The 25771-nt window shown below is 46.1% G+C and overlaps 2 protein-coding genes across 2 annotated transcripts in view; one reads left to right on the top strand and one right to left on the bottom strand.

Moving 5' to 3' along the window:
* Positions 1–219: 219 nt before the first annotated feature.
* GAB2 (GRB2 associated binding protein 2) overlaps positions 220–25771 on the bottom strand; it is a 213073-nt gene continuing 187521 nt past the window's right edge. The window contains exons 4-10 of the mRNA XM_039462224.2: positions 11406–11992; positions 10041–10135; positions 7937–8201; positions 6653–6743; positions 6218–6320; positions 4866–4991; positions 220–3958 (exon numbers count right to left, since the gene is read on the bottom strand). Of these exons, the coding sequence (XP_039318158.1) occupies positions 3815–3958; positions 4866–4991; positions 6218–6320; positions 6653–6743; positions 7937–8201; positions 10041–10135; positions 11406–11992 (1411 nt within the window). The 3' untranslated portion in view covers positions 220–3814. The remainder of the gene's footprint in view (positions 3959–4865; positions 4992–6217; positions 6321–6652; positions 6744–7936; positions 8202–10040; positions 10136–11405; positions 11993–25771) is intronic.
* On the top strand, positions 8726–9147 carry LOC120360966 (large ribosomal subunit protein eL42-like). Its single transcript, XM_039462225.2, has one exon. The coding sequence runs from the start codon at positions 8774–8776 to the stop codon at positions 9092–9094; it is 321 nt and encodes a 106-aa protein (XP_039318159.1). The 5' UTR covers positions 8726–8773; the 3' UTR covers positions 9095–9147.

The raw sequence follows: 25771 nt of genomic DNA, 5'->3' as shown, positions 1-25771 counted from the left end.
AAGTGACCTGTGAAAGAAGGAAGTTAGTGGACGCGCCCAGAACCCATCTGTGGACTAAAAAGAAAGAAGGAGGCGATTCTGAAGTACAAAGCATTCATTCTTATCCCCAGCCAAGAAAAATACCCAATTATTTCCTTAATAAAGTGAAAATGGAACAGACTCGAGTGAGAACAAGTTCCAGCACCACGCCCCTCCAGACAAGACGGACACAGCAGCTGGTTCTGGGGTGCATTTCTAGTGGACTTTATTGTCCTGCTCCAACACCACAGTCGAAAGGGACCTGCAAGCTCCAGGCCTGTACCATGTGTCACCACAGCAAAAACATGACCCACTTGAACACACTCCTGCCCCACCCACCCACAGGATAAATATGTTACAAACAGAATAAATTAATAACTTAAGTGATTAGGCACCAACAGTGATTTGAAAATTAAATGTCAATTTGAAATGGTGACAAGACAAGAACTCAAGACTGGGCCTCCACTAGCCCATTTCTCTTCCTGACAAATAGTGACGATTCTGCACGAAATAATTCTACATTTCAAGACACAAGTAGCCAACAAATACGCAACACATGCCACCAGAAATCACACAACAGTCTGGATCTCTGGGGGACCCCCTCAGCAGGTAGCTCCTCATGGTCCCAGGCCCTAAAGAGCAGGGTGAGTCCCAGAAAGACAACCCCCAAGGAAGGGCTTTGGAGCTCCCGAGGCCAGCCTGGCTTCCCCTGAATTTTACAGACAAAGGCCAAGATGGGGAAGAAAGAGCTCTGGAAATGGGGTGGGGATGCTGGGCCAAGATGGCCCCACGGCAGAAGGGGCCAGAGGGGAGATGAGCTGAGCCTATGCTCCAGTAACTTCAGAATGGTTGTGCTTTTGTCCTAGGAATGGGGCATATTTTAATGGTTTCCAATGTAGAAGTGACCAAACTCAAGTTAGGAGGGGACGGGGGATAGGTACTGCCCACCCCTGGCCATCCGGATCCTCCAGAAAGACGTTACAGAAGAGGGAGTCTCCCCTTCAAGCAGCTGAGCACCAGCTGTGGATGGGACCTCAGTGCCTCTAATCCAGCCTCCCATTCCAAAGACACACAGATCAAGGACCTCAGGAAACACCATCTCCTTATTTCTCATTGTTCTCACTCGACTTAACCTCGCTGAAGTGGGTAAAGGCAGCTCCTCAAAGAGCCCCAGGCAGGACGAGTCCTCCCATGAAGCAGTGCTGGGAAGGTATCCCCCTACCAGGGTCTCAGTCCTCACCAGGTCCTCAGGAGAGGTGGACTCTGAGCCATGGATAGGCCAAACAAAGGAGTCAACTGAGATGACTCCTTTGTCAGGGGAGGTAGTGGGTGGAATGTGGGGACATGCCAAACATGGCTGGTAGTTTGGGGCTTGTGAGCCAGAGCTTTGCTTTCAAAAGGTCAACTTTGCCTCTCCTCCTTCCATCACTGCCCCTACACTTCCACCCAAGGGATTTCGGTAGTTACCAGAATCAGGAGCTGAAAGGAGGCCTCCTGGGAGATTCGATTTGAACACCTCAGTCGCTCTCTGAAGACTCCAGCCAGGTCCACTCACATCATGGCACACTCAGAACATGCTCACATTTTATGGGAGACTGCTGGGCTGTCAACTGAGGGCATCAATAGTCTGGGCCCACTTGTGGCTGCTGCGGGTACAGGGAAGGCACCAGTTAAAAGCTCTGTCATATGGGGCCCCTTGTAGATGCCTTAAAGGCACACATTCAGGGCCGGGCACAGTGAACCAGCACCCTGCCAACTCTGCCCAGTGCAGCCACTGCCACTGCTGCCATTTCACCTGATGGAACACTGAGGCATGGCCCCGGCACTTCTGAGCGGCTGGACCCATACGCCCAAAGGCCTCGTGTTCCCAAGACACAAGCCTTTCCTAGCCTCTCTGTCCTCCTTCCTCCACTGGACCCAAGCCCTGCTCTCCTCCTCTGTAAGAATCTGACTCATCCCCTTCTAAGGCCTACTTCAGGCACCCCCTTTTCCTAGAATCCACCTTCCCTCACTGTGACGCCACTCCTGCCTCTGGCCCCAACCTCCCTAAGGCTTGTCTTCCTCTGCACTCCATCAGCATTTTAAATCTCTGTATAATGGCTTTGTCACCACTGTCTCATGTCCTCCTCCTCTTTCTCACTGATTATGACTATCTCAAGTTGAGGGATACGGTCTAATTGATTCTTGTGTCCTTGGTGCCTAAGCCCAGAGACTCGACACAGCAACCATTAATAAATGCTCCTTGAGTTGATCTGAACTAATGCTAAGAGAAGAGGTCCAACTCTTGAGGAAGTAACTTCTTCCAGGATGGAACTTGGACAACGGCCAGGCCATCGGTCTAGAGGACGGATGAGCTGAGCTGAGAAAACACTGGGCCAGCATCAGGCCAGACTCGTTTCTGCCCTGCAACCTGGCATATGCCACAGCCCATGGGCACAAACCGTCAGCCATGCCCCATGTGGTCCTCTAGGCATCATTCTGCCCTGCTTTCTCCTCGTCCTGCCTGACCTGCTATCCCCTCCATCTGGGGAACAGTCCTCACGTCATATCACCATGCACATCACTCTTGCATGAGTCACTCCTTTACTTTCTGCTCCACTCTAAACCCCCACACATTGCCCTGGCCACTCCCCAACTCCCAGGCCCTTTGGATGTATCTCCCCACTTGCTACATGGCCTTCACCCCAGCTTCACATCCCTCTGCTACCTCTGAGCCCAACTTCCACTGTGCTGCTCACCGCATGGAAACTCACTGCCCCACTCCACTGCAGAGTCCCCTGCACTGCCCTGTGCCTCTGCCCAGCCTGTGCCTGTCACAGGGTTCCCCTCAGTCCCTGAATCAACCCCATCCACACCATACTCCCTCCCACATTCCCCACCGTTTCACCATGCATTCCTGCCCCATATGCTTGGTTGCCCAGCTTGGTCCAAGCCTTCCCCCGTGCAGTGCTCTCAAGGTGGGGTTGGTGGGGGCCTCTGAGGGGGTTGGGGAAGAGGGCTTCCCCTGGGCCTAGAGTGGCCTGTATAGCTCCAAAGTTCTGGGGGCCCTGACCCCTCAGTGTCCTTGTCATCTCCACCACCTGAGCTCCAATCCCTGCTGCTTGCTGTTCTGGGTTGGCCATCACCAGTTTTCCCTTCCTTTTGCCCTTCGTCCTCTGCTTCTGTACCCCACAGCAGCTCTCCTGCCATGGCCTCAGCCTGAAAGTGGGATGTCCCTGCAGATGTGAGCTTTCCCTCTGCAGCCCTGAAGACCACTGCTGGCTCTCCTTTTCCACCATCTCATCTTTTAGTGGCTTTGCTTCTCCTGCCAAGAAAAACAGGAATGAAAAAGTCCATTATCCACTTTGGTCTGCTGGTCCTTGACTCCATGGGTTGGTGAGACTTGTCTTCTGGGACTGAGGAGAGGTAGTCCAGGGGCCGGAGGGAAGATAGCTGAAGTTGTGACTGAACATGAGGTGTGGAATCTGGCTCAGAGCCCCAGCCCTTCCCTCCAAACGGCTGGTAATCATATCTAAAGGACAGGAAGAGGCTGAAGGATGCTTTTTGGCAGTAGCTCCTAACTAAGGTGGGTGGAGGCATGGCCATTAATGATAAAAATCACAGGTGGGCCCCGAGTGGGCAGAAGACGTGCCTTGATCAGGCCCTCACCTCCCAGGGGAAGGGTTCAGGGTCCCTGATGTCAAGTGCTTTGAAGGCTGAGACTGGCAGAGTAGAGAGGAGGTGGGTGGAAGGGACAATGGGAGAGGGGACAGGGGGAAAAGAGAAGGGAAGGGCCGGCTCTGCAGTGGCCCTCTGGTCACAGCTTGGCGCCCTTGGAGGGCTCCGAGGACTGCCGCACGTCTGTCCACTCCTGCATGGTGTTTTGAAGGGCTTGGGTCTTCTCCTTGTCCACCTGAACATAGTCCACTTTCTCATCAGAAGTGACAGATGAAGTAGATGGCTGAGGGGACAGAGTGGGAGACAAAGAGTGGCTGTGAGTTACCAGTTAGGTGGGGAGAAAGAAGACAGATTCAAGATCTCCCCGAGCTGTCTGAAGGGGAGAAGAGCATTGCCTCTGCCTGCCAAGGACCACCCTCAGGAGCCTGGCTTCTCTTTTTGATGTGGGCTTTAAAGCTCAGACTCCAGACTCCTTCCTGCAGGATACAGCAGCCCCTGCCAGCCCTTCTTAGTTCCCATCTCCTGGGAGGACCCAGGCCCTTTCTTGGCCCCGGCGGATGGGTCCAGGCCTTCATTTCTGCCTCCACCCAGCTCCGTCTGGTTACTCATCCAGGAAAAGGAATTTGCTGGGTGCAAAAAAGCATCAGCCACAGGACTTTACGTGCTGCCCTCGCCGCCACCCTGTGAGGGGGAACCATGGTGAGACAGAGCTCTGCACCCTGCAGAGTCCCCCTGCACTGCTTAGGCTAAGGATACCTCCTGGGGAGGCTTTCCCAGGCCTGGAAGTCCTTTCTGAAGGTTGATATATCAATGGCAGGGCTCTGGGACCCACCCAAGAGCCCAGGACCAGAAGGCAGTATCCTCATTCCTGGATCTGTTGCTGATTCACTTTGTAACCTTAGGCCAATCAGATCTCTGTGCAGTCATTTGCCCATCTCAACAACAAGGGGGATGGGCTGACGAATGAAGTTCTTTGATTGAGGGTACTGTGCTCTGAGAGCAGGAATGGGAGTCTTTAGACCTAGATGAAAGCTCTATGACTAAAGATGGTCATAAAAGCTGGGTACTGGAGCGGGAGGGCGGCTGAGTGCTGCTGTTCAGTGTTGAAGGCGCCCCGGCCTCCATGATCTCTGCCCCCAGGTCCCTGAGAGCTCTCACTGCCCCCTGCCCCCCAACTCCACTCCAGGTACCTTGCGGTGGGGGCTTGGGGAGCTTGGCTGGAAGTCCAGGGCCAGATAATCAACACTGCCGGTGCTCTTCTTAGGGGCAGGACTGTTGGTGCCACTGGGAACAGGAGATGCAGACACTGGGTTTTGCTGTCATGAGGAGGAAAAACTGTGAGTGAGGGTAGAAAACAGACTAACCTATACCCAGAAAAACACCTCTGGGAGTAAGAACACTGGTTCCCTGAGCCGTATTCTGACTCATGCACCATGGTAGGGACTTTTCATGTTCCCATTTTAATCTTCACTATAACCCTATAATGTAGGTATGATTACTGTTGATATTCTTTAAAACAAAGATGAAACTGGTTCACTTTACTTTCAGAGAAGTGACGTTTGCCTGTGTTTGCACAGCTGCTGAGTGATGCAAATCAGGTCTGTTTTCTGACTCCGAAACCTGTGCTAACCCCTGGACCATGTTGCCTCCTCTATAGCACATCGGGCCAAGTCTCACAAACAGTGGCTCTCCTGAGACACCCAGCCTTTGCTTGCTGGCCCTTAAGAAGGGAGCACATTTCCTTTATGCACTGGAAAGTTTTCTTCTGTTGTATCAAATTGGCTCCTCTGAAGCTCCCACCTGTGCCCTAGAGCGGGGTAGTCACCCCAAAGCAGCTTGCTCCCCTGCCTAGCTTCTCCAAGATCTGGACAGAGTTGCTTCATCTCCAGGCTGCACAAAGCCCCCATTCCTTTAGCACTTCTTAAGATGAAATGCTCTAGGACCCTGTCCATCCAGTCTCCTGCTCTAGCAGAGCACCACCCTCCTCTCGGACTTTCCTGAAGCCTTATTCTAATGAGAAGGTGATACTCCTGTGTCTGTCTGTTGGCTGCTTTACTGGTTGGTTAATTCATTCTTTCAATAACTATGAAGTGACTACCAGGTGCTGGACAGTTATGCCCTTAATGGAAATCTCGGGGAAGAAATTTCCTACTCCGCCTGTGTTGATACCTCTATTACAGCCTCACCACGGTGAGTTAGGTGCACGCATGTCTCTCACTGCTGAGTAGATACCTCCAGCATTGCCTTTCCACAGGCACGGATCATGCCACCCATGTCACTGTCATGAGAGAGGCAGGCCCCTTTGCTCTCGAAGACCATGACTTTGTTGGGACAGGGCTCATGTCTATCTTACATCTCATCACAACTCCTACTACTTCATAAACAGGTGCTCAAGAAGGATTTGTAGCAGAAGACTAAATCATGAATAATATAAGGAGTCCTTGGGCTGAGGTGAGTTAGCCAAGCTGGGAAGTGGGGAACTGAGTGGTGAGTCCCAGGGGACCTTGATAGGAGTCATTCCAGCGAAGCCCGAAGGACTCACCATAGACACATAGTTCTCTTCGCTGTCTCCTGAGTCTGTGCTGGTGATACTCTGGGTGGAGATAGGGCGGCAGTACTGCGAGGAGCTGGAGTTGAAGGTGTGGCTGTTGTGGGAAGGAGATGAAGAGTCAACACTGGGGAAGCCACATGGCTGCTGTCATGTTTCTAGCTTCCAGCTGGGCCCTGACCCTCACACATCCAGACCTCAGCCACTAGAGCTGCACACTCCATCAGATTAAGATCTGATACAGCACAGGTATAATTATTCTCTTTTGTAGCTGAGGAAACCAAGCCACAAGAGATCAAGAGACAAGATCAGCTAATGATAGCATTAGCATCAGAATTCAGGTGTTCTGGCCCACAAGCCAGTTATCATTTCACTCATCTTCCCTAACTGCCCGACTGCAAGCTCCCACCCCAACACATAGGCACTCACTTGGCCCTAGACCAAGACTTGGTGATAGGTGACTTGAAGGGGAGCTCATCGATGACGGTGTTGTTTCTCAGGTCAAGTGGTGTTGGCTTTGCTGGAGCAGGAAAAGAAAGTCTGGTAATCAGCCAGTAATAATAATGCTATACATACACACCTTAAATACAACACAAGAGCATGTTTATAAAGGCCTGCACAGTCATTCCAGTTTCACACAGGGAAACTGACACTCAGAAAGGTTATATAATTTTTGCCCATACTGATGGGCCTTGAAGTCATGTCTTCAGATTCCAAATTACATATTCTTCCTGCTTGTATCTATAGTAATATATTTTCAGAATCAAAAATGGGGACACAGGGTTTTACAACAGATTTTTCTCTCGATTTATGACTTCATTTAAAAATAAGAGACCATACACATATATATATATGTGTGTGTGTGTGTGTGTGTGTGTGTGTGTGTGTGTGTGTGTGTGTTTCTTTTGAGACAGGGTCTCACTCTGTTGTCCAGGCTGGAGTGCAGTCAGGCAATCTCAGCTCACTGCAAGCTCTGCCTCCTGGGTTCAAGTGAGCCTCCTGTCTCAGCTTCCCTAGTAGCTGGGACTGCAGGAACCTGTCACCATGCTCGGCTAATTTTAATATTTTTAGTAAAGACGGAGAGTTTCACTATGTTGGCCAGGCTGGTCTCGAACTCCTGACCTCAGATGATCCACTCACCTCGGCCTCCCAAAGTGCTGGGGTTACAGGCATGAGTGACGGCACCCAGCCAAGAGACCAAATTTGAAGTGGGGATGGTCACCATGACTACTCCCTGCTGTTCCTGGCCAGGTCTGTGCAAGCCACAGTGGAGGAAGGTAGATGCCACGAGGGCCCGAGGGCTTCGGTTCCACATGCTAGGATTTGAATTCCCTGTTGGCCAGACCCACAGGGGGCTATCTCCACCCAGTTATCCTATTCCTCCCTTTGAATCCTTGCCACTGATCCAAGGCCAGGAGAGTGAGATAGTAGCAGAGCGAGAACTTGCCGAGTCTACATGCAGAGGGCACAAAGATGACTTTACTGAACACTGGCCGTGTACCAGAATACTATCCTAGATGCTGTCCTTCACAACAAACCTGGGAGGTAGGACTTACCACCTGCATTTCACAGGTAAGAAAACAGACTCAGAATTTACGTGATTTGCCCAAAATCGCAAATGCCAAGTTCAGGATCCACATGACCCCTCAGCAAATGGAAATAGTCCCAGATATCTATTGTCCAGATATGGGACAGGGGAAAGAATGGACTTACCTTTCCGGTCAGGTTTGAGGTTGCGGTTAACAGGGGGTGGCTGGATCTCACTTCCTCTGTTGGGGCCTCGATGCATAGAAAGGGTTGTTGATGGGTAGCCAAGTGAGTCAAAGTGATGGGCCCCTGGGCTCATCGGGATGTAGACACTCTGGGAATTATCACCTGCTCGTTCCATGGCCAACAGGGTGGAAGAACCTGGGTTCATGGGCACGTAGTTGTCTTCAGAATTGGTGCTGTCCGATCGGCTCACAATCGTTTTCCCTGGCTAGGGAGAGGAATAGTGAAAGAAATACAGCTGTTACTAGCAAGAAGAAACAGGAACGGGGTCAGACTTTGTAAACTAGGCAAGACAAGTCATGACTGGGTTAGGTATACTTTGAAGCTGTAAGGGAGACCTTGGGAAGATCAAATAAGAAAGCAGAGTAGTGGGAGGCTGAGGCAGGTGAATCATTTGGGTGAGGAGTTTAAGACCAGCCTGGCCAACATGGTGAAACCCCATCTCTACTAAAAATATAAAGTTTTAGCTGGGTATGGTGGCATAGGCTTGTAGTCCCAGCTACTCAGGAGGCTGAGGCATGAGAGTTGCTCGAGGCTGGGAGGCTGCAGTTGTAGTGAGCCAAGATCACGCCACTATACTCCAGCCTGGGTGACAGGGCAAGACTCTGTTTCAAAAAATAAAAAATAAAAAGAAAGAAAGCAGAGTGGGAGACAGGAATATATGAGGTTTGTGGGTCCCTTCAAGCCTTCATGATCCCTTGGCATCCACCAATAATTTTTTATAAATCTAGAGTATAAAATACTCTTGGGCTTTTCCGTGCCGGTAGCGCTCACGCAAAAATGGTGAACGTTCCTAAAACCCGCCGGACTTTCTGTAAGAAGTGTGGCAAGCACCAACCTCACAAAGTGACACAGTACAAGAAGGGCAAGGATTCTCTGTATGCCCAGGGAAAGCGGCGTTATGACAGGAAGCAGAGTGGCTATGGTGGGCAGACTAAGCCGATTTTCCGGAAAAAGGCTAAAACTACAAAGAAGATTGTGCTAAGGCTCGAGTGCGTTGAGCCCAACTGCAGATCTAAGAGAATGCTGGCTATTAAAAGATGCAAGCGTTTTGAACTGGGAGGAGATAAGAAGAGAAAGGGCCAAGTGATCCAGTTCTAAGTGTCATCTTTTATGAAGACAATAAAATCTTGAGTTTATGTTAAAAAAAAAAATATTCTTGGTGACTAGGTCCACTTGGCTTTCTGGATGGCTGACCAATGCTAAGGGTAGGACAGTCCATGGACTATAGGTTTGGTCAGGACCTGCCCTCCACACCTCAAGTCCAGACTCACCATTGGCAGGTCAGCATCTCAGGCCCTGGATCAGAACAAGGAGCATATTAGGAGTCCTGGCCCTGGAAGATGAGGTCTGGGGCCAGTTGTATTTCCCCAGTCCAGTTTTCTAAGTACCTGGGGCTCACTCCAGGCACCTAGGGGACCACCAAGCTGTAGTCAGAGCTGCTACGGAGTTATGTAATACAGCAACCCTGGCAATAGCCCTCCTCTAAGTCCTGCTCTATCTGCCCTGAAATACAACTAAGCTGCTTCTGCCTTGGTTACCTGATTTCACTGTCTTTCCAGTAGGCTTGAAGCCAGGCCCTGGTCTCCTTGCCTGACATCTTGGAGAACTGTGGTTAGCATCTTCCAGCGGGCAGCCTGGGATCCTGCACTCAAGCCATAATTCTGCCCACTTAGCCTGACTGTGAGTACCACCCTTGCCTGGAGTCTCACAGCGCAGCCTCCCTCCTGTATGTGAGGCCTCGTGGGTAAGTTTGCTTCCTTAGAAGATCCCCTACTGTGTAGCCTGGGTCTGTGGCATTCTAGACCCTCTCCTTACCTACAGGGTTGGTGAACCTTGTAATTCAGTCTACCTTAGCACATACATTTCTTTCAGACTAGAATACTTATATCTTACTTGTCCAAAGACCCGATGCAGGGTTCTGAACTGAGACAAGAACGAAGACGGAGATGCCATCCCTACTTTGGGGTTGTGCTTTTAGTTCCATAAGGTGTGACCTTTTACCTACCCAGGCCAGCCGGAGGGCCTCTGGTTAACCGATACTCACCAGGAATGAGCTGACTCCATCACTCATGGATTCAGCAGACCGGCCTGCACTCTCTCCACCACGCTGGGGGTACTCGTAGGTTTCACAGGAAGAAGCTGACAGAGGAAGGAGGATACATATTTACTCATGACTGATTCATGTTTTGGCACTTCCCCATACCCTCAACTAGTGTGGTTCAAGGTCTTACTAATACTCTAGAAGATACTACTCTCAACCCCAAATGATAAGGAATTTCTTCGAACACATCACTCCTCAGCTCGAAAATTCCTCCTGGGCTTCTAGATGTAGCTCCAATGTTAGCATCTGCAGAGAAGCCCTCCTTGACTGCTCCACCCTCATCTATGTACCTCTCCTTTGACTCCTATAGCACTCACCACCTGTCCCACTCACCCCAGCCATCACCTCTTTGAATACCACAGTAACAATACTCGTCCTAATTTATACACATTGGTTTTATTTTCACAACGAGATGTACGCTCTGAAGGGCAGGAACATGTTTTATGTATGTCTTCATCATCTCAGTTCCAAAGCACAGTGTGACTGCTCAAATTGTTGATGGATTGAAAGACGGTAAAGAGGTCTAAACCAGGAGCCAGGACTCTAGGGTCTGAGTCTCATCTCTAGCACCAATGACTCTGCAACTCCGTTTAAGTCTCTTAACTGTCATGGGCCTCATGTGAAATGGAGGCAAGGAGGCTTTGTCCCACCAAGCTCTCTGCCTGGCTTAAACAACAGGATGGAGAAAAAAAAAAAAAAAAAAAAAAAAGGCTTTACAAGCTATAAAGCAAGATGCAAAAGGAAAAGAATATTGTTCTATTTTTTCATCACACAGAAGAGGTTATATGCAGAGTTGGAATACTCTCAATGGAAAACAAGTAACAATAGAATTTAGGTACTTCAAATAGAAGTTTCACCTTCAACCAGAGACTCAAATGTGACTTAGAAAACATTCTGATCTCATTTTAACAGTCCGTTAGCCCACACAGGTTTCATTCTAGTTTGGACTGATCTTCTAAATTTATTTTTTAAATCTCTGCTTTGATTAATGAATATAATGAAATGATTTGGACTTCTCAACCCATAATATGTTATACTGTGGTCAATTAAGAATGTCCTATTCTCCATTAGTAGAATATTAACATCTCTGGGGCCAGCTCTGCTATATAACCTGCAACTAACAGCCTCCAGTGCTGGAGGACCAACTGGTAAGGGATCTGGGTAGAAGATCCCTACGTTTGTGAGTATCAGTGACCTAGGTGGTTCTTAAGTCCCCCTCGGCCATGGATGACCAAGGACTTGCAAAGTATTGAGAACCCTTGTGCTACCTCCTTCTCCCTCTGAGTCTCAGCTAGGGCTTATACTGACCTCGGTGAAGTCGGCTGTTGTCCATTGCAGGGAGGGTATTGCGTCTGGGGATGGTGGCAGCGACAGATCTGCCATTTTCACTGATTGGAGGTCTCTGCTGAGGGCTGCCCCATCGAGGTGTTTCTGCCTGACTTGGCTTGGGGGGCCGGGGTGGGGGAGCTATGGCTGAGTCCCCAGGAGTGGCCACTGTCATGGCATTGTGGTTCTTGTCCAGAGTGAATGTCCTAGGGATCTGGTAGGCTGAGAGCGGGGTAGCTGGAGCATCCATATTGTCCACCAGGAGGTCCCCAAACTCCCGGCACAGGGTGTTGCTGGGCGTCTTGAAGGTGTACACATCCTCATGATCTGTCTCGGAGCCTGTGAGGCTGCCTTTGGTGTGGCCATGGGAGGCCAGGCTGCGGGGGAGGTCATAGGTACTGTCTCTGAATTCTGTATTGTGCCGGCTTGGCTTGGGAAGGCTGTAGAAGCCATGGACTTGACCACTGACCCCGTTAACACAGTGTCCATTGCCTTGGGCAAGTTTTTGTACTGCTGTGTCACTCCTCATGAGAAAAGAGGCCCTGGTGCCCTGAGAGAAGCTGGCACTCCTAAAAGAGAAAGAAGGGAGGGGGCAGGAAGGTGAGACAAGCCAAGTACTGCCCCCCAAGGAGAAAGGCTGGGATGTTCAAAGCCCCATGCAGCTAGTTGATGTGGACAAAACACAGGATGAGGAGTCAGGCCAACCTGAGGTTTATCTGCGACTTGCCAATTACTAGCGTGACCTTGACCAAGGCATTTTCTCTTTCTAAACTTCGGTATAGGCATTTATAAAATGGTGACTAAGAGCATATTTTGAAGGTTGTTTAGATATTAGACTCTAGTATATGTAGTATATAGATGTTTAATCCATGTTAGGCTTCATCCGTCCCCCACCTCCAAATGGTGGTTATTAGCAGGTGTTATAACCCCCCTCCACAACCAGGTAGGTATCAGTAAGCCAGTTGTACCGCCTATATGTTCATTGTTTTAAGTACCACATAATATGCACATTCGAATACAAATGTTGTGAAATAGCGGAAAGAACCTTTAAGGTGATGTCAGGAAACAGCAAACAAGTCATTTTTATCTCTCTGAGTCTGTTCTGCCACTGTAAAACTAGCTCATGGGTATTAACGTTGTAAGTTAAAAAGAACTATTCAGAGGCCAGGTGCGGTGGCTCAAGCCTGTAATCCCAGCACTTTGGGTGGCTGAGGCGGGTGGATCACGAGGTCGAGAGATCGAGACCATCCTGGTCAACATGGCGAAACCCCGTCTCTACTAAAAATACAAAAAAATTAGCTGGGCATGGTGGCGCGTGCCTGTAATCCCAGCTACTCAGGAGGCTGAGGCAGGAGAACTGCCTGAACCCAGGAGGCGGAGGTTGCGGTGAGCCGAGATCGCGCCATTGCACTCCAGCCTGGGTAACAAGAGCGAAACTCTGTCTCAAAAAAAAAAAAAAAAAGAACTATTCAGGTCAGCGGCAGTGGCTTATGTCTGTAATCCCAGCACTATGGGAGGCTGAGGCAGGAGGTTCACTTGAGGCCAGGAGTTCAGGCCCAGCCTGGGAACATAATAAGACTCCATCACTATAAACAAATAATTAGCTGGGTGTGGTGTTGCCCACCTGTAGTCCTAACTACTGGGGGGCGGGGGGCTAAGGCAGGAGGATTGCTTGAGCCCAGAAGTTCAAAGTTAGAGTGAGCTATGATCGCACCACTACACTCCAGTCCAGTAAACAGTGAGACCCTGTCTCAAAAAGACAACCCTCCCATACAAACAAACAACAAACTATTTACACGTAAGTTGTAGATTTGTTTTCTACCATAACTTACTGAGAGGCATTTAGAGGGGAAATACCTTTTCTGGAGATCTAGAAATCTATAGGAAGAATGGTTTCCTGTTTGGGAACTATATTCAGAATAGAAAAAGTTTTGATTAGTACATTTTAAAATTTAGGTTTTGGGCAATAAGACAAGCAGTAAAAAGAGAAGAGAAGCAAGAGAGGAGACTTGTGTTAGGTTCTTGTTCTGCCACCAATATGTGCTGTGAGTGTCACCAAGCCTGCTCTCTCAGGTGTGACCTAGTATGTTGCAATGATTTCTAAGGGCCCATCTGGCTCTGATGCTCTACAAGCCCTTGGCTTCACAAGAGTGGTTTTCAAACTGGATTCTCTGTTCTCTGTAAGTGCTTTGGGAAACTGGAGGGTGAAGTTCTGAGTAAGCAGGGATTCAGGTCTGCTTCTTCAGCTTTGATCTTATGATTCTTTATAGGGTTTCACTGAGGGAAAAAAAGAATCAATCCTTTGTCGCAGTGATTCTCAGCCTTTCGAAGGCCATAGGAGTTTTAAAGACTCTGGTCAAAAGCTCTTGGAGTGTCTCAGCAGAAAAGGCAAATCTCATATATGTATAAACTTGTAGGGGCTGTAATACATAGCCCTCTGAGGCCAGTCTCTAGACCTCTTGCTTTAGAGAAGCTCTCTCAGCTCCTGGGGAGTTTGTTATTCACAGATGTGGCCACCAGATGGTGTCAGAAAACAGGGGCCAGAGCTTAGAAAGAGGAAAGGAAATAGGTGTGTAGGCTACACTTCCTCTCATGTAAACTGTACCCATGATGGCTGGAAGTTCCAGGTCAGTCTCCAAATCTTTACTGATGCTCCTCCCTGGGCATCTACATTCTTCCTCCCTTTCTGTTCCATTCTACACACATAACCAAGCCAACAGCCATGGGCTTGGATGATTGACCATCTAGCCTTTAGATAACATAGTGCTTAGGGAAGAGGTCACGGGAGTGAATAGTAGACATAATATCTTAATGTTGTTTGCATTTTTTTGGTGCCTTTCTTTTTTCTCTTTTTTTTAATTTCCAACTCTGTTGTATGCTCCCATTTGGATTTGTTCATTTAACATTTACTGATGTTCTAATCTCCATCTGGGCCAGGCAAAATGGATACAGAGATGCCACCTGCCCAGTGAGGGATGGTGGGGGAATGTCACAGTAGTAGAGAAGGTGACATGCATACAAATCATTACAGTCAAGTAGGGGTGAGAACGTCGCTGTTGACAGTTAGTACTAACCCTTGCTAGGGGTGGCGGTAGACAATGTTAGGGAAGCCTCCTTCAGAGAGATGTTATACCTGAGTGAGTCTGGAAGGATGAGCCACAACTGGCTAGGCAGAAAGCAAGAGAAGGGAAATGGTGTTCTAGTTGAAGGCTCAAAGATGTAGAACACAACCTGGCAAGTTCCAGGAACTGAAGGCTGCTCAGGCTGCAGCAAGCACATTAGAAGGCAGGGCTGAGAGAACACAATGGAGGCCAGGCCACAGCTGAAGGGAATGGGGAGCCTCTGAAGGATTTCAAGGTGGGCAGGGGGTTGCAAGAGCATCACAGGTATCCTGCAAAAACCTTTAACATGGTCAAGAATGGGCCGGGTGTGGTGGCTCATGCTTGTAATCCCAGCACTTTGTGAGGCCAAGGTGGGCAGATCACCTGAGGTCAGGAGTTTCAAGACCAGCTTGACTAACATGGTAAAACCCTGTCTCTACAAAAAAACAAACAAACAAACAAACAAAAAAAAAAAACAACTACAAAAATTAGTTGGGCACAGCGGCAGGCACCTGTAATCCCAGCTACTCAGGAGGTTGAGGCAGGAGAATAGCTTGAACCCGAGAGGCAGAGGTTGCAGTGAACTGAGATTGCGCCATTGCACTACAGTCTGGATGACAAAGCAAGACTCCATCTCAAAAAAAAAAAAGAAAAGAAAAGAAAAGAAAAGAAAAACATAGTTAAGAATGAACTCATCATCTTACTCTTGAACTCTTATTTCTCCTCCTGCCTCTCTTGTTTTGGGAATGGCACCAGTTACTCAGGCCAGAAACTTGGGAGTCACTCGCATTATTATTTCTGCCCTGATTATTTCCTCTCTGATCCTTACATCCTAATAATACTTACTTTCCCAACTTTCCAGTGTAAACATTTTCAATACTGCCTCACTGCTTCAGGATTAAGCCCAAACTCTTAGGTTTATCCCAACTCATCTCTCCAATCTTTTTGCTGTAGTTCCCCTTTCCATTCTAGAATCCAAACCAAAGTTTGCAGTGTTCCCTGTATTCCCCATTTAATCAAGCACTGGGCTTTGTTATGCTGTTGGGCTGTGTCTGGAAGGCTTCTTACCTCAATCTGGCAGACTCCTACTCCATTTATCCTTCAGACTCATCTCAGAAGACACATCTTTTAAGGCCATTCTTACATCCTGTACCCCTAAGCATTGCTTAACAATCACTTGCTTAACTTTGTTCTTGGAGCAGGTAGCAACTGTTATTTATATTAGGCACCATTACCACTTATCTCCACCAATAGAAGGCGATTTCCTTGAGGAAAGAAACTGCCTTACTCATTTTCTCTCCTTAGCACCCAGGTTAGTACTTGTTGCATTGTAAATAATGAATAAATGTTTTTTGTAAGTAAGCAAATGAATAAAGAAAAGTATGATGCTGCCATCCCTTTTCCTGGGCTTGGCCCAAACCTTCTGATCAGCAGATCAAAACTCTTCTGTACAATCCACTAGCTTATGTTCCAACTTCCCTCTACCCTGGCATTCTCCTCTCTTGCTCACAGAACTCCTCACTCATCCCTAAACATGTCCTGTGTAGCCTAAACTTCAGCCCTGGCCTTGCATTACTCACCTCCCTGTGGAATGCGTCTTGATACATGAAAATTTTACACAAAGTCCAAAAGAAGCCTTTCACTCAACAAAGGTATTACAGGTCCCCAATTCTCCTTTTTACCGTAATCATTCTTTCCTCTGTGCTACCACAGCACTCTGTGGTTCCATCATAACACCTTATTCTGCCTTACATTAGTTATTCAGGTCTGTGTCTTTCTACTTCTACCAGACCATGCACTCCTAGAAGGCAGAGGGCCGTATTCTGCACCCTGGCATAGTGCCAAGCATATGATTGATAATAGTGACGCATGTTGAGGGAGACTGATTATTACCTCAGTAACAAAGTAAGAGGAGTTGAACAAGGGACTCCTGGCCAAAGTTACATAGTCAGAGGGTAGGGAATTTGTTCTAGCACCTAAGTCTCTGGGCGCCCCACCTACTCAAACCATGCTAGGTCCCTTTGGGCCATGATCCAGATGAAGAATTCCAAATACTCAGCAGTCCTGTGGCCTTTAGTACTTCCATGTAAACATTAACTGAGGCTTATGTCACTGTGATGACCTGAGTTGCTTTTGTGGGATGCATAATGGAAGTGGTAGATTTGGAGACAGGCTTCTCTTCCAGGGCTGGGCTTATAGAAGCCTCATAAAATAGGCAAGATACTAGGCCATACACATCACATGTGATCTCACTTTAAATCCTAATAGCTCTGAGACACATCTTACTTTCACATATCAGAAGAGGAAAACAGTAGATGGCATAGTTTCTGCAGAAAGATACTCAAACATGTGTGTAGGGGAGCTCCCTGGGGGCAAAAAGAAGTTTCAGAGAAGATAGTCCCTCAAGCCGGCAGTGCCAAGTGCCCTTCCTTCCCATTCCTGGCTGATGGCTCCTCCAGAGGCTATTCGTAGCAGACAGTTTCTCCCTTGGCTTTTAAAAGTGTTTTCTTTTTTTTTTTTTTGAGACGGAGTTTCGCTCTTGTTACCCAGGCTGGAGTGCAATGGCGATGTCGGCTCACCGCAACCTCCACCTCCTGGGTTCAGGCAATTCTCCTGCCTCAGCCTCCTGAGTAGCTGGGATTACAGGCACGTGCCACCATGCCCAGCTAATTTTTTGTATTTTTAGTAGAGACGGGGTTTCACCATGTTGACCAGGATGGTCTCGATCTCTCGACCTCGTGATCCACCCGCCTCGGCCTCCCAAAGTGCTGGGATTACAGGCTTGAGCCACCGCGCCCGGCGTTAAAAGTGTTTTCTAGCCACTTCATTTTGTACTTGTTCTTCCACATATTTTCATTTAATTTTATGTACCCTACTGTATGATGATTTTGCTTTTTTCTATCCCATTGGACTCCCAGAACCTTAATGATGAAAGACTTGACTCATTTTGATTTTTTAGTGAGTGTGTTCCCACTTAAGGGAGACTTAATATAAAAGGCTTGTGAGTAATTAACCACCATTCACAGTTCTGTGCTAGCACTGGCCATTGTAAGATGTCATCTGAACTACCCTTTTGCATTTGACCCATTCCAAATGGATCCTTCCTGTGAAGGAAGAAAACTCAGAAAAGTCTGTGTCACAAATCTTTGAGAGCGATCTTTGTATTTCAAACCCTTCTGGCAGCAGTTCTGAGACAATTTTGACAGAACTCTCTGGTTACAGAGCAAAGCTGTATATGTGAAACTGAAAGTTGTATATTTTGCCTTTGGTCAATCCTCTGGATAAATGAGTCAGGGAAGACTTGGAAAAGATTAATGATGGGTAAGCTTCCATTGGCATTTCTAATTTTACCATTTACCCACCATCTTTCTATAGAGTACTGCTGCAGGGTCAATGATGCTTTCATTCTGGAATCTCATCAATGAAATTTCACTCCCTGTCACCCTCACCAGAATTATGGCTTTTCAAGGCACGTGACTCACATCAATGTATCATCTGCTACAGGTCTAACAGCCTTCTTAAAATAAGAAGACACACACTGGCTAGAATCTGGAATGAGCTCCCAAAGCCTGGATGGCAAGAATAAGTCCAGTGAAACCAAGTTGTCTTCAAAGAGAAAAAAAAAAAAAAAACAACTGTCTTTGTCTTGACTCTGCCAGTTCAAAACTCTTTGCATTGGCAATAGATATTTTTCTGAATAGTTACTTATTTTAGCTCAGTGGAAGACCTGCGTTTTGAGAACTCAAGTTATTTTAGCAGGAATACATTTATCTAGTACTTCAAGAATAGTGGCTATTATTGCAGTAAAAGTGATGATAAATACATAATTCACAGTTTTTTTCTAAGGTGCTTAATTTATTGTGTCTTTATAATCAGGTTCCCACATAAATGAAAAAAGAGAAAGTGGGTATTAATAGCCTCAGTAATCCAATCAGACATAGTTCTGTCTAGTCTATGCTAGGCAGAGATGAATGGGCTGATTCTCCTTATACTCCCTACTCAAAATAACCTTATAGGATTACTTTGGAGATCATATGCAGTAACTGACGTAAAAGTGCTTTGTAAACTTTAAAGCATTCCTTTTTTTCCAGAGCACCTAGTATATAATGTGAATGCCACAGGAAACAGGATTAAAACCTATTCATATTCTTACCAACACTTGGCACTGTTAACCTTTTTTTTTTTTCTTTTTAAGACAAGGTCTGGCTCTGTTGCCCAGGCTAGAGTGCAGTGGCATGATCTCGGTTCACTACAACCTCTGCCGCCTGGGCTCAAGCCATCCTCCCACCTCAGGCTTCTGAGTAGTCAGGACTACAGGCATGCACCACCAAGTCTGTCTAATATTTTTTTGGATTGCTTTTGGTAGAGACAGGGTTTTGCCATGTTGCCTATGCTGATCTCACACTTGTGGGCTGAAACAATTAGCCTGCCTTGTCCTCCTAAAGTGCTGGGATTACAGACATGAGCCACTGTATCTGGCCTGTTAGCCATTTTTTATTTTAACCCTTCCAGCAGAGGTGAAGCAGAATCTCCCTGAGATTATAATTTGCATTTCCCAGAATACTGAATATCTATTCATGTGCTTATTGGACATTCCTATATCTTTGTTTTGTGGTGAAGTATCTGTTCAAATCTTTTGTCCATTAAAAAAACTGAATTGCTCTCTTCTTATTGAATTGTAAAAATTCTTTATGTAGGCCAGAAACAAATCCTTTGTTAGATATGCATGTTGAATATTTTCCTCACATTTTGTGACTTTTTTTTTTTTAGATAGAGTCTCACTCGGCTCGCTCTGTCACCCAAGCTAGAGTGTGGCGGTGCAATCTCGGCTCACTGCAACCTCTACCTTCTGGGTTGAAGTGGTTCTCGTGCCTCAGCCTCTTCCGTAGCTGGGACTACAGTTGCACACCACAATGCCTAAGTTTTATATTTTCAGCAGACATGGGGTTTCGCCATGGTGGCCAGGCTGGTCTTGAACCCCTGTCCTCAAGTGAGCTGTCCGCCTCAGCCTCCCAAAGTGCTGGGATGACAGGCGTGTGCCACCATGCCCAGCCCATTTTGTTTTCTTAAAGAGGCCTCTTGAAGAATAAAAGTTTTAATTTTGATAGGGACTACTTTATGAGTTTTTTTCTCTTTTACCATTCTTGCATTTTGTGTCCTATATACAAATCTTTGCTTACCTCAAGGGCATGGAGATGTTTTCCTCTAGAAGTTTTTTTTTTTTTTTTTTTTTTTTTTTTTAAATACAGGGTCTTACTGTCGCTCAGGCTAGAGTGCAATGAAATGATCTTGGCTCACTGCAGCCTTCACCTCCCCCAGGCTCAAGTGTTACTCCCACCTCAGCGGGCCGAGTAGCTGGGGAATCAGGCACACACGACCATGCCTGGCTACTTTTTGTATTCTTTGTAGAGACTGGGTTTTGCCATGTTACCCAGGCTGATTTCAAAGTCCTGAGCTCAACCAATCTGCCCTTCTCAGCCTCCTGAAGTGCTGGGATTATAGGTGTGAGCTACTGCACCCAGCATAGAAGTTTCATTTTAGATTATGTTTGATTTTACATTTAGGTTTCTGATGTATTTTAATTTTGGGGTGAATGGTGTGATATAAAGGGTTGCTGTTCTTTATTATTCCTGTATGAATATCAAGCTGTTCAGCATCACTTGCAGAAAAGGCTTTTCCTTTCTGCATTGGCACATATATATATGTGTGTATATATATGTATGTGTGTGTGTGTGTGTGTGTGTGTGTGTGTGTATACACACACACACATACACACACATTTATATTTAATACATATTTATATATTAAAATATATATTTATGTAAATATGTGTTTGTATATATTTCTCTTCTGGACTTGCTAATCTCTTCTAGTAATCTATAGGTTTTTATCCTTTCACCAATACAACACTATCTTGATTACCATAGTTTTTGATAGGAAGTTCTAAAATCAAATAGTATAAATCCTGACTTTGTTGTTGTTCTTTTTAAAAAAATTCTTTGGTTATTCTAGGTTGTTTGCATTCTCATATAAATTTTAGAATCAGCTTATCAGTATCTATGTATGTTAGTTAGTTTTCAAACTGCTGACAAAGACATACCCAAGACTGGAAAGAAAGAGAGGTTTAATTGAACTTAAGAGTTCCACATGGCTTGGGGAGGCCTCAGAATCATGATGGAAGGCAAAAGGCACTTCTTACATGGTGCCAGCAAGAGAAAATGAGGAAGAAGCAAAAGCGGAAACCCCTGATAAACCCATCAGATCTCCTGAGACTTACTATCCTGAGAATAGCAGACCAGACCCATGATTCAATTACCTTCTCCTGGGTCCCTTCCCACAACACATGGGAATTCTGGGATAAACAGTTCAAGTTGAGATTTGGATGGGGACACAGCCAAACCACATCATTCCACCCCTGGCCCCTCTGAATCTCATATCCTCACATTTCAAAACCAATCATGCCTCCCCAACAGTCCCTCAAAGTTTTTTTATTTTTTATTAATTTTTTTTTTTGAGACGGAGTTTCGCTCTTGTTACCCAGGCTGGAGTGCAATGGCACGATCTCGGCTCACCGCAACCTCCGCTTCCTGGGTTCAGGCAATTCTCCTGCCTCAGCCTCCTGAGTAGCTGGGACTACAGGCACGCACCACCATGCCCAGCTAATTTTTGTATTTTAGTAGAGACGGGGTTTCACGATGTTGACCAGGATGGCCTCGATCTCTTGACTTCGTGATCCACCCACCTCGGCCTCCCAAAGTGTTGGGATTACAGGCGTGAGCCACCGCGCCCGGCTCCTCAAAGTTTTAATTTCAGAATTAACCCCAAAGTCCACAGTCCAAAGTCTCATCTGAGACAAGGCAAGTTCCTTCCGTCTGTGAGCCTATAAAATCAAAAAGCAGGCTGGTTACTTGCTAGATGCAGTGGGGGTACAGGTCTTGGGTAAATACAGCCATTCCAAATGGGAGAAATTGGCCAAAACAAAGGAGTTACAGGGCGCACACAAGTCTGAAATCCAGCGGGGCAGTCAAACTTTAAGACTCCAAAATGATCTCCTTTGACTCCAGGTCTTACATCCAGATCACACTGACGTTAAGAAGTGGGTTCCCAGTGTTTTGGGCAGCTCCATCCCTGTGACTTTGCAGGGTACAGCCTCCCTCCTGGCTGCTTTCACAGGCTGGCATTGAGTGTCTGCACCTTTTCCAGGCACAAGGTACAAGCTGTTGGTGGAGCTACCATTCTGGGGTCTGTAGGACGGTGGCCCTCTTCTCAACTCCAGCAGGCAGTAGGGACTCTATGTGTGGGCTCTGACCCAACATTTCCTTTCTGCACTGCTCTAGCAGAAGTTCTTCATGAGAGCCCCGCCCCTGCAGCAAACTTATGCCTGGGCATCCAGGCTTTTCCATATGTCCTCTGTGTTCTGCTGCCCTTATAAAATCAAATGCCTTTTAACAGTACCCAAGTCACCTCTTGAATGCTTTGTTGCTTAGAAATTTCTTTCACCAGATACCCTAAATCATCTCTCTCAAGTTGAAAGTTCCACAAATCTCTAGGGCAGGGGCAAAATGCTGCCAGTCTCTTTGCTAAAACAACAAGAGTCACCTTTGCTCCAGTTCCCAACAAGTTCCTTATTTCCATCTGATACCACCTCAGCCTGGACCATTATCGCTAACAGACTTTTAGTCAAAGCCATTCAACAAGTCTCCAAGAAGTTCCAAACTTTCCCACATTTTCCTGTCTTCTTCTGAGCCCTCCAAACTGTTCCAACCTCTACCTGTTACCCAGTTCCAAAGTAGCTTCCACATTTCTGGTAGCTTTTCAGCAGTGCCCACTCTACTGGTACCAATTTACTGTATTAGTCCATTTTCATGCTGCTGATAAAGACATGAGACTCGAGACTGAGATTTTTATTTGGATTGTGTTGAACCTATAGAACAATTTGAGAAAAACTGCCACCTAAATAATAGTGGGTCTTCTAGTTCATAACTATTGTACATCACTCTCCATATTTAGGTCTTTAATTTCTCTCCACAACACTTGATAGTTTTCAGTGAAGAAGTCTTGCATATTTGTTGATAAATTTCCAAGTATTCCATGTTTTCTGGTACCATTCTATAAAGAATGAAAATTTTTTCATTTTTCAGTTGTTTGCTGCACACTGCAAAACTTATTTTTGGCATAAAACCCTTTTTATCTTATGACCTTGCTTTTTTGTTGTTGTTAAAATAGAGACAGGGTTCTGCCATGTTGCCCAGGCTGGTCCTGAACTCTTGAGTTCCAGTTATCTGCCTGCCTCAGCATTCCAAAATGTTGGGATTACAGGCATGAACCACCGTTCCTCCATGGAACTGACTAGAATCTCCAGTATAATGTTAAATAGAAGTGGTAAGAACAGGTATTCTCTCCTCATTTTTAATCTTAGGGCATTATGTTCAATATTTCTCCATGAGGTATGATCTTAGCTATAGGGTTCCATAGAAGTCCTTTATCAGTTTAAAAAATTCTCTTGCTGGGCACAGTGGCTCGCACCTGTAATCCCAGCACTTTGGGAGGCCGAGGCAGGTGGATCACAAGGTCATGAGATCAAGACCATCCTCAGCAACATGGTGAAACCCTGTCTCTATGAAAAATACAAAAATTAGCCTGGTGTGGTGGCAGGCACCTGTAATCCCAGCTACTCAGGAGGCTGAGGCAGGAGAATCACTTGAACTCAGGAGGCGGCGGTTGCAGTGAGCCGAGACTGCACCATTGCACTCCAGCCTGGGTGACAAGAGTGAGACTCCATCTCTTAAAGAAAAAAAAAAAAGTTCTTGGTTCATAGTTTGCTAAGACATACTTTTCTTTTTCAGTGAAGTATTGAGTTTTGTCTTTCCATCTATTGAGATTATGACATTATTTTTATTTATTTATTTTTTTTTTTGAGACAGTCTCACTCCATCACCAGGCACCAGGCTGGAGTGCAGTGGCGTGATCTTGGCTCACTGCAACCTCTGCCTCTCGGGTTCAAGCAGTTCAGCTTCCCAAGCAGCTGGGATTACAGGCGCACACCACCATGCCCAATGACATTATTTTTCTTCTTCATTCTCTTAAAGTAATGAATCACACTGTTTGGTTTTTTTGAAGTCAAATCAACCTTTTTCCTGGGATAAACACTACTTTGTCATGATGTCTTGCCCCTAATGTATACACACACACATTTTCCCTAATATATATATTGTCCCTAACAGACACACATAGATACACATTCCTATGTATTTAGTTGGATTCAACTGCCAATCCTTTGTTTTTAAAAAGGATTTCTGTTTATTATTTATGGGTGATATTGCTCTGTAATTTATTTCCTGTCATCTTTGCCAGATTTTGATACTACGGTTTTGCTGATCTCATAAAATGAGCTGTGAAAGAATCCTCTCCTCCTATGTTTTCCAAAAGACTATGGGTAAGATCTGTGTTATCTTTGAATGCTTGTTGGAATTTACCATTAAACCATCTGGGCATAGTTTTCTAAGGTATTTGCCCAAGAGAAATAAAAACACATGTTCCTACAAAGATTTGTTTATTACTGTTTAAGTACAAATGGGTCTTAATTTGTAATAGCCAAAACTGGAAACAATCTAAATGCTTATCATCATGTGAATGGAAAAGTGAACTGTGATATAAAGATACAGTATACTACTGAGAAATAAAAAGGAACAAACTAATGACACACGGATAAACATGGATGAATCCCAAAAGCATTATGCAGAATGAAACAAGTCAGGAAAACTAGTACATACAATATGATTCCATCTATGTAAAATTCTAGAAAATGCAAATGAATCTCTAGCAGCAGAAAGGCTGACACTGGTTCTCAAGGAATGAGGTAAAGGAAGGACGGATTACAAAGGGACATGAGGAAACTATGTACATGCCACTGACTGTACTTCAATTTCTTCTTTAAAAAATTGTGGAAAACAAAATAATGGGGAAATCCAGAACTGAAAAATCAGTTTAAAAAATCATCTTAACTGAGTAGAGAGAAAAAGATTGGAAAAAATATACAATGTAAGTGACTGTTGGGTCAGTATCAAATGGTCTAGCATATGAATAACTGAAGTCTCAGAAGGAAGGCCCATCAGTAATAGACTGGATAGAGAAAATGTGGTACATATACACCATGGAATACTATGCAGCCATAAAAAGGAATTAGATTGTGTCCTTTGCAGGGACATGGATGGAGCTGGAAGCCATTATCCTCAGCAAACTAACTCAGTAACAGAAAAACGAGCACTGCATGTTTTCACTTACAGGTGGAGGCTTAACGATGAGAATACATGGACACCAGAGGTGGGGGGAAAACACAAATTGGGGGCTGTTGGACAGGGGAGATGGAAGGAGAACATCAGAAAGAATAGCTAATGCATGCTGGGCTTAATACCTAGGTTTTGGGTTGATCTGTGTAGTAAACCACCATGGCACATGTTTACCTATGTAACAAATATGCACATCCTGTACCTGTACATGTACCCTGCAAGTTAAAATAAAAGTTGAAGGGGAAAAAAAATGTGGCAGAAAAAGATTTGAAGAGGCCAGGTGTGGTGGCTCACCCCAGCACTTTGGGAGGCTGATGTGGGAGGACTGCTCAAGGCCAGGAGTTTGGGACCAGCCTGGGCAATAGAGTGAGACGCCATCTCTACAAAAAATTAATCAAGCATGGTGGCATATGCCTGTAGTCTCAGCTACTTGGGAGGCTAAGGCAGGAGGATCTGAAGCCCAGGAGTCTGAGGCTGCACTGAGTTATGTACACTAGACTAGGTGCCAGATTGAGACCCTGTCACTGAAAAAAGGAAAAAAAGAAAAAAGAAAAAGGTCGGGCTGGGTGTGGTGGCTCACACCTGTAATCCCGGCACTTTGGGAAGCCGAGGCAAGTGGATTTTGATCAGGAGATTGAGACCATCCTGGCTAACATGGTAAAACCCCATCTCTGCTAAAAATAGAAAAAGTGGCTGGGTGCAGTGTCACACGCCTGTAGTTCCAGCTACTCAGGAGGCTGAGGAAGGAGAATTGCTTGGACCCAGGAGGCAGAGGTTGCAGTGAGCTGAGATCATGCCACTGCACTCCAGCCTGAGTGACAGAGAGAGACTCCATCTCAAAGAAACGAAACAAAACAAAGAAGGTCGAAGAAATATTGGTAGAAAATTTGCTAAACTGGATAAAAAAATAGCAACACACAGAACGAAAAAACTAAGTCAACCCACAAAAACAAAGTTT

This window comes from Saimiri boliviensis, chromosome 6, assembly GCF_048565385.1.
Source record: "Saimiri boliviensis isolate mSaiBol1 chromosome 6, mSaiBol1.pri, whole genome shotgun sequence".
In the NCBI taxonomy this organism is placed as follows: Eukaryota; Metazoa; Chordata; class Mammalia; order Primates; family Cebidae; genus Saimiri; species Saimiri boliviensis.
This window is presented reverse-complemented; position numbering and strand designations above follow the sequence as displayed.

Coding starts and splice junctions, on each gene's coding strand:
- LOC120360966 (XM_039462225.2), top strand. CDS start 8,774: ATGGTGAACGTTCCTAAAACCCGCCGGACTTTCTGTAAGAAGTGTGGC.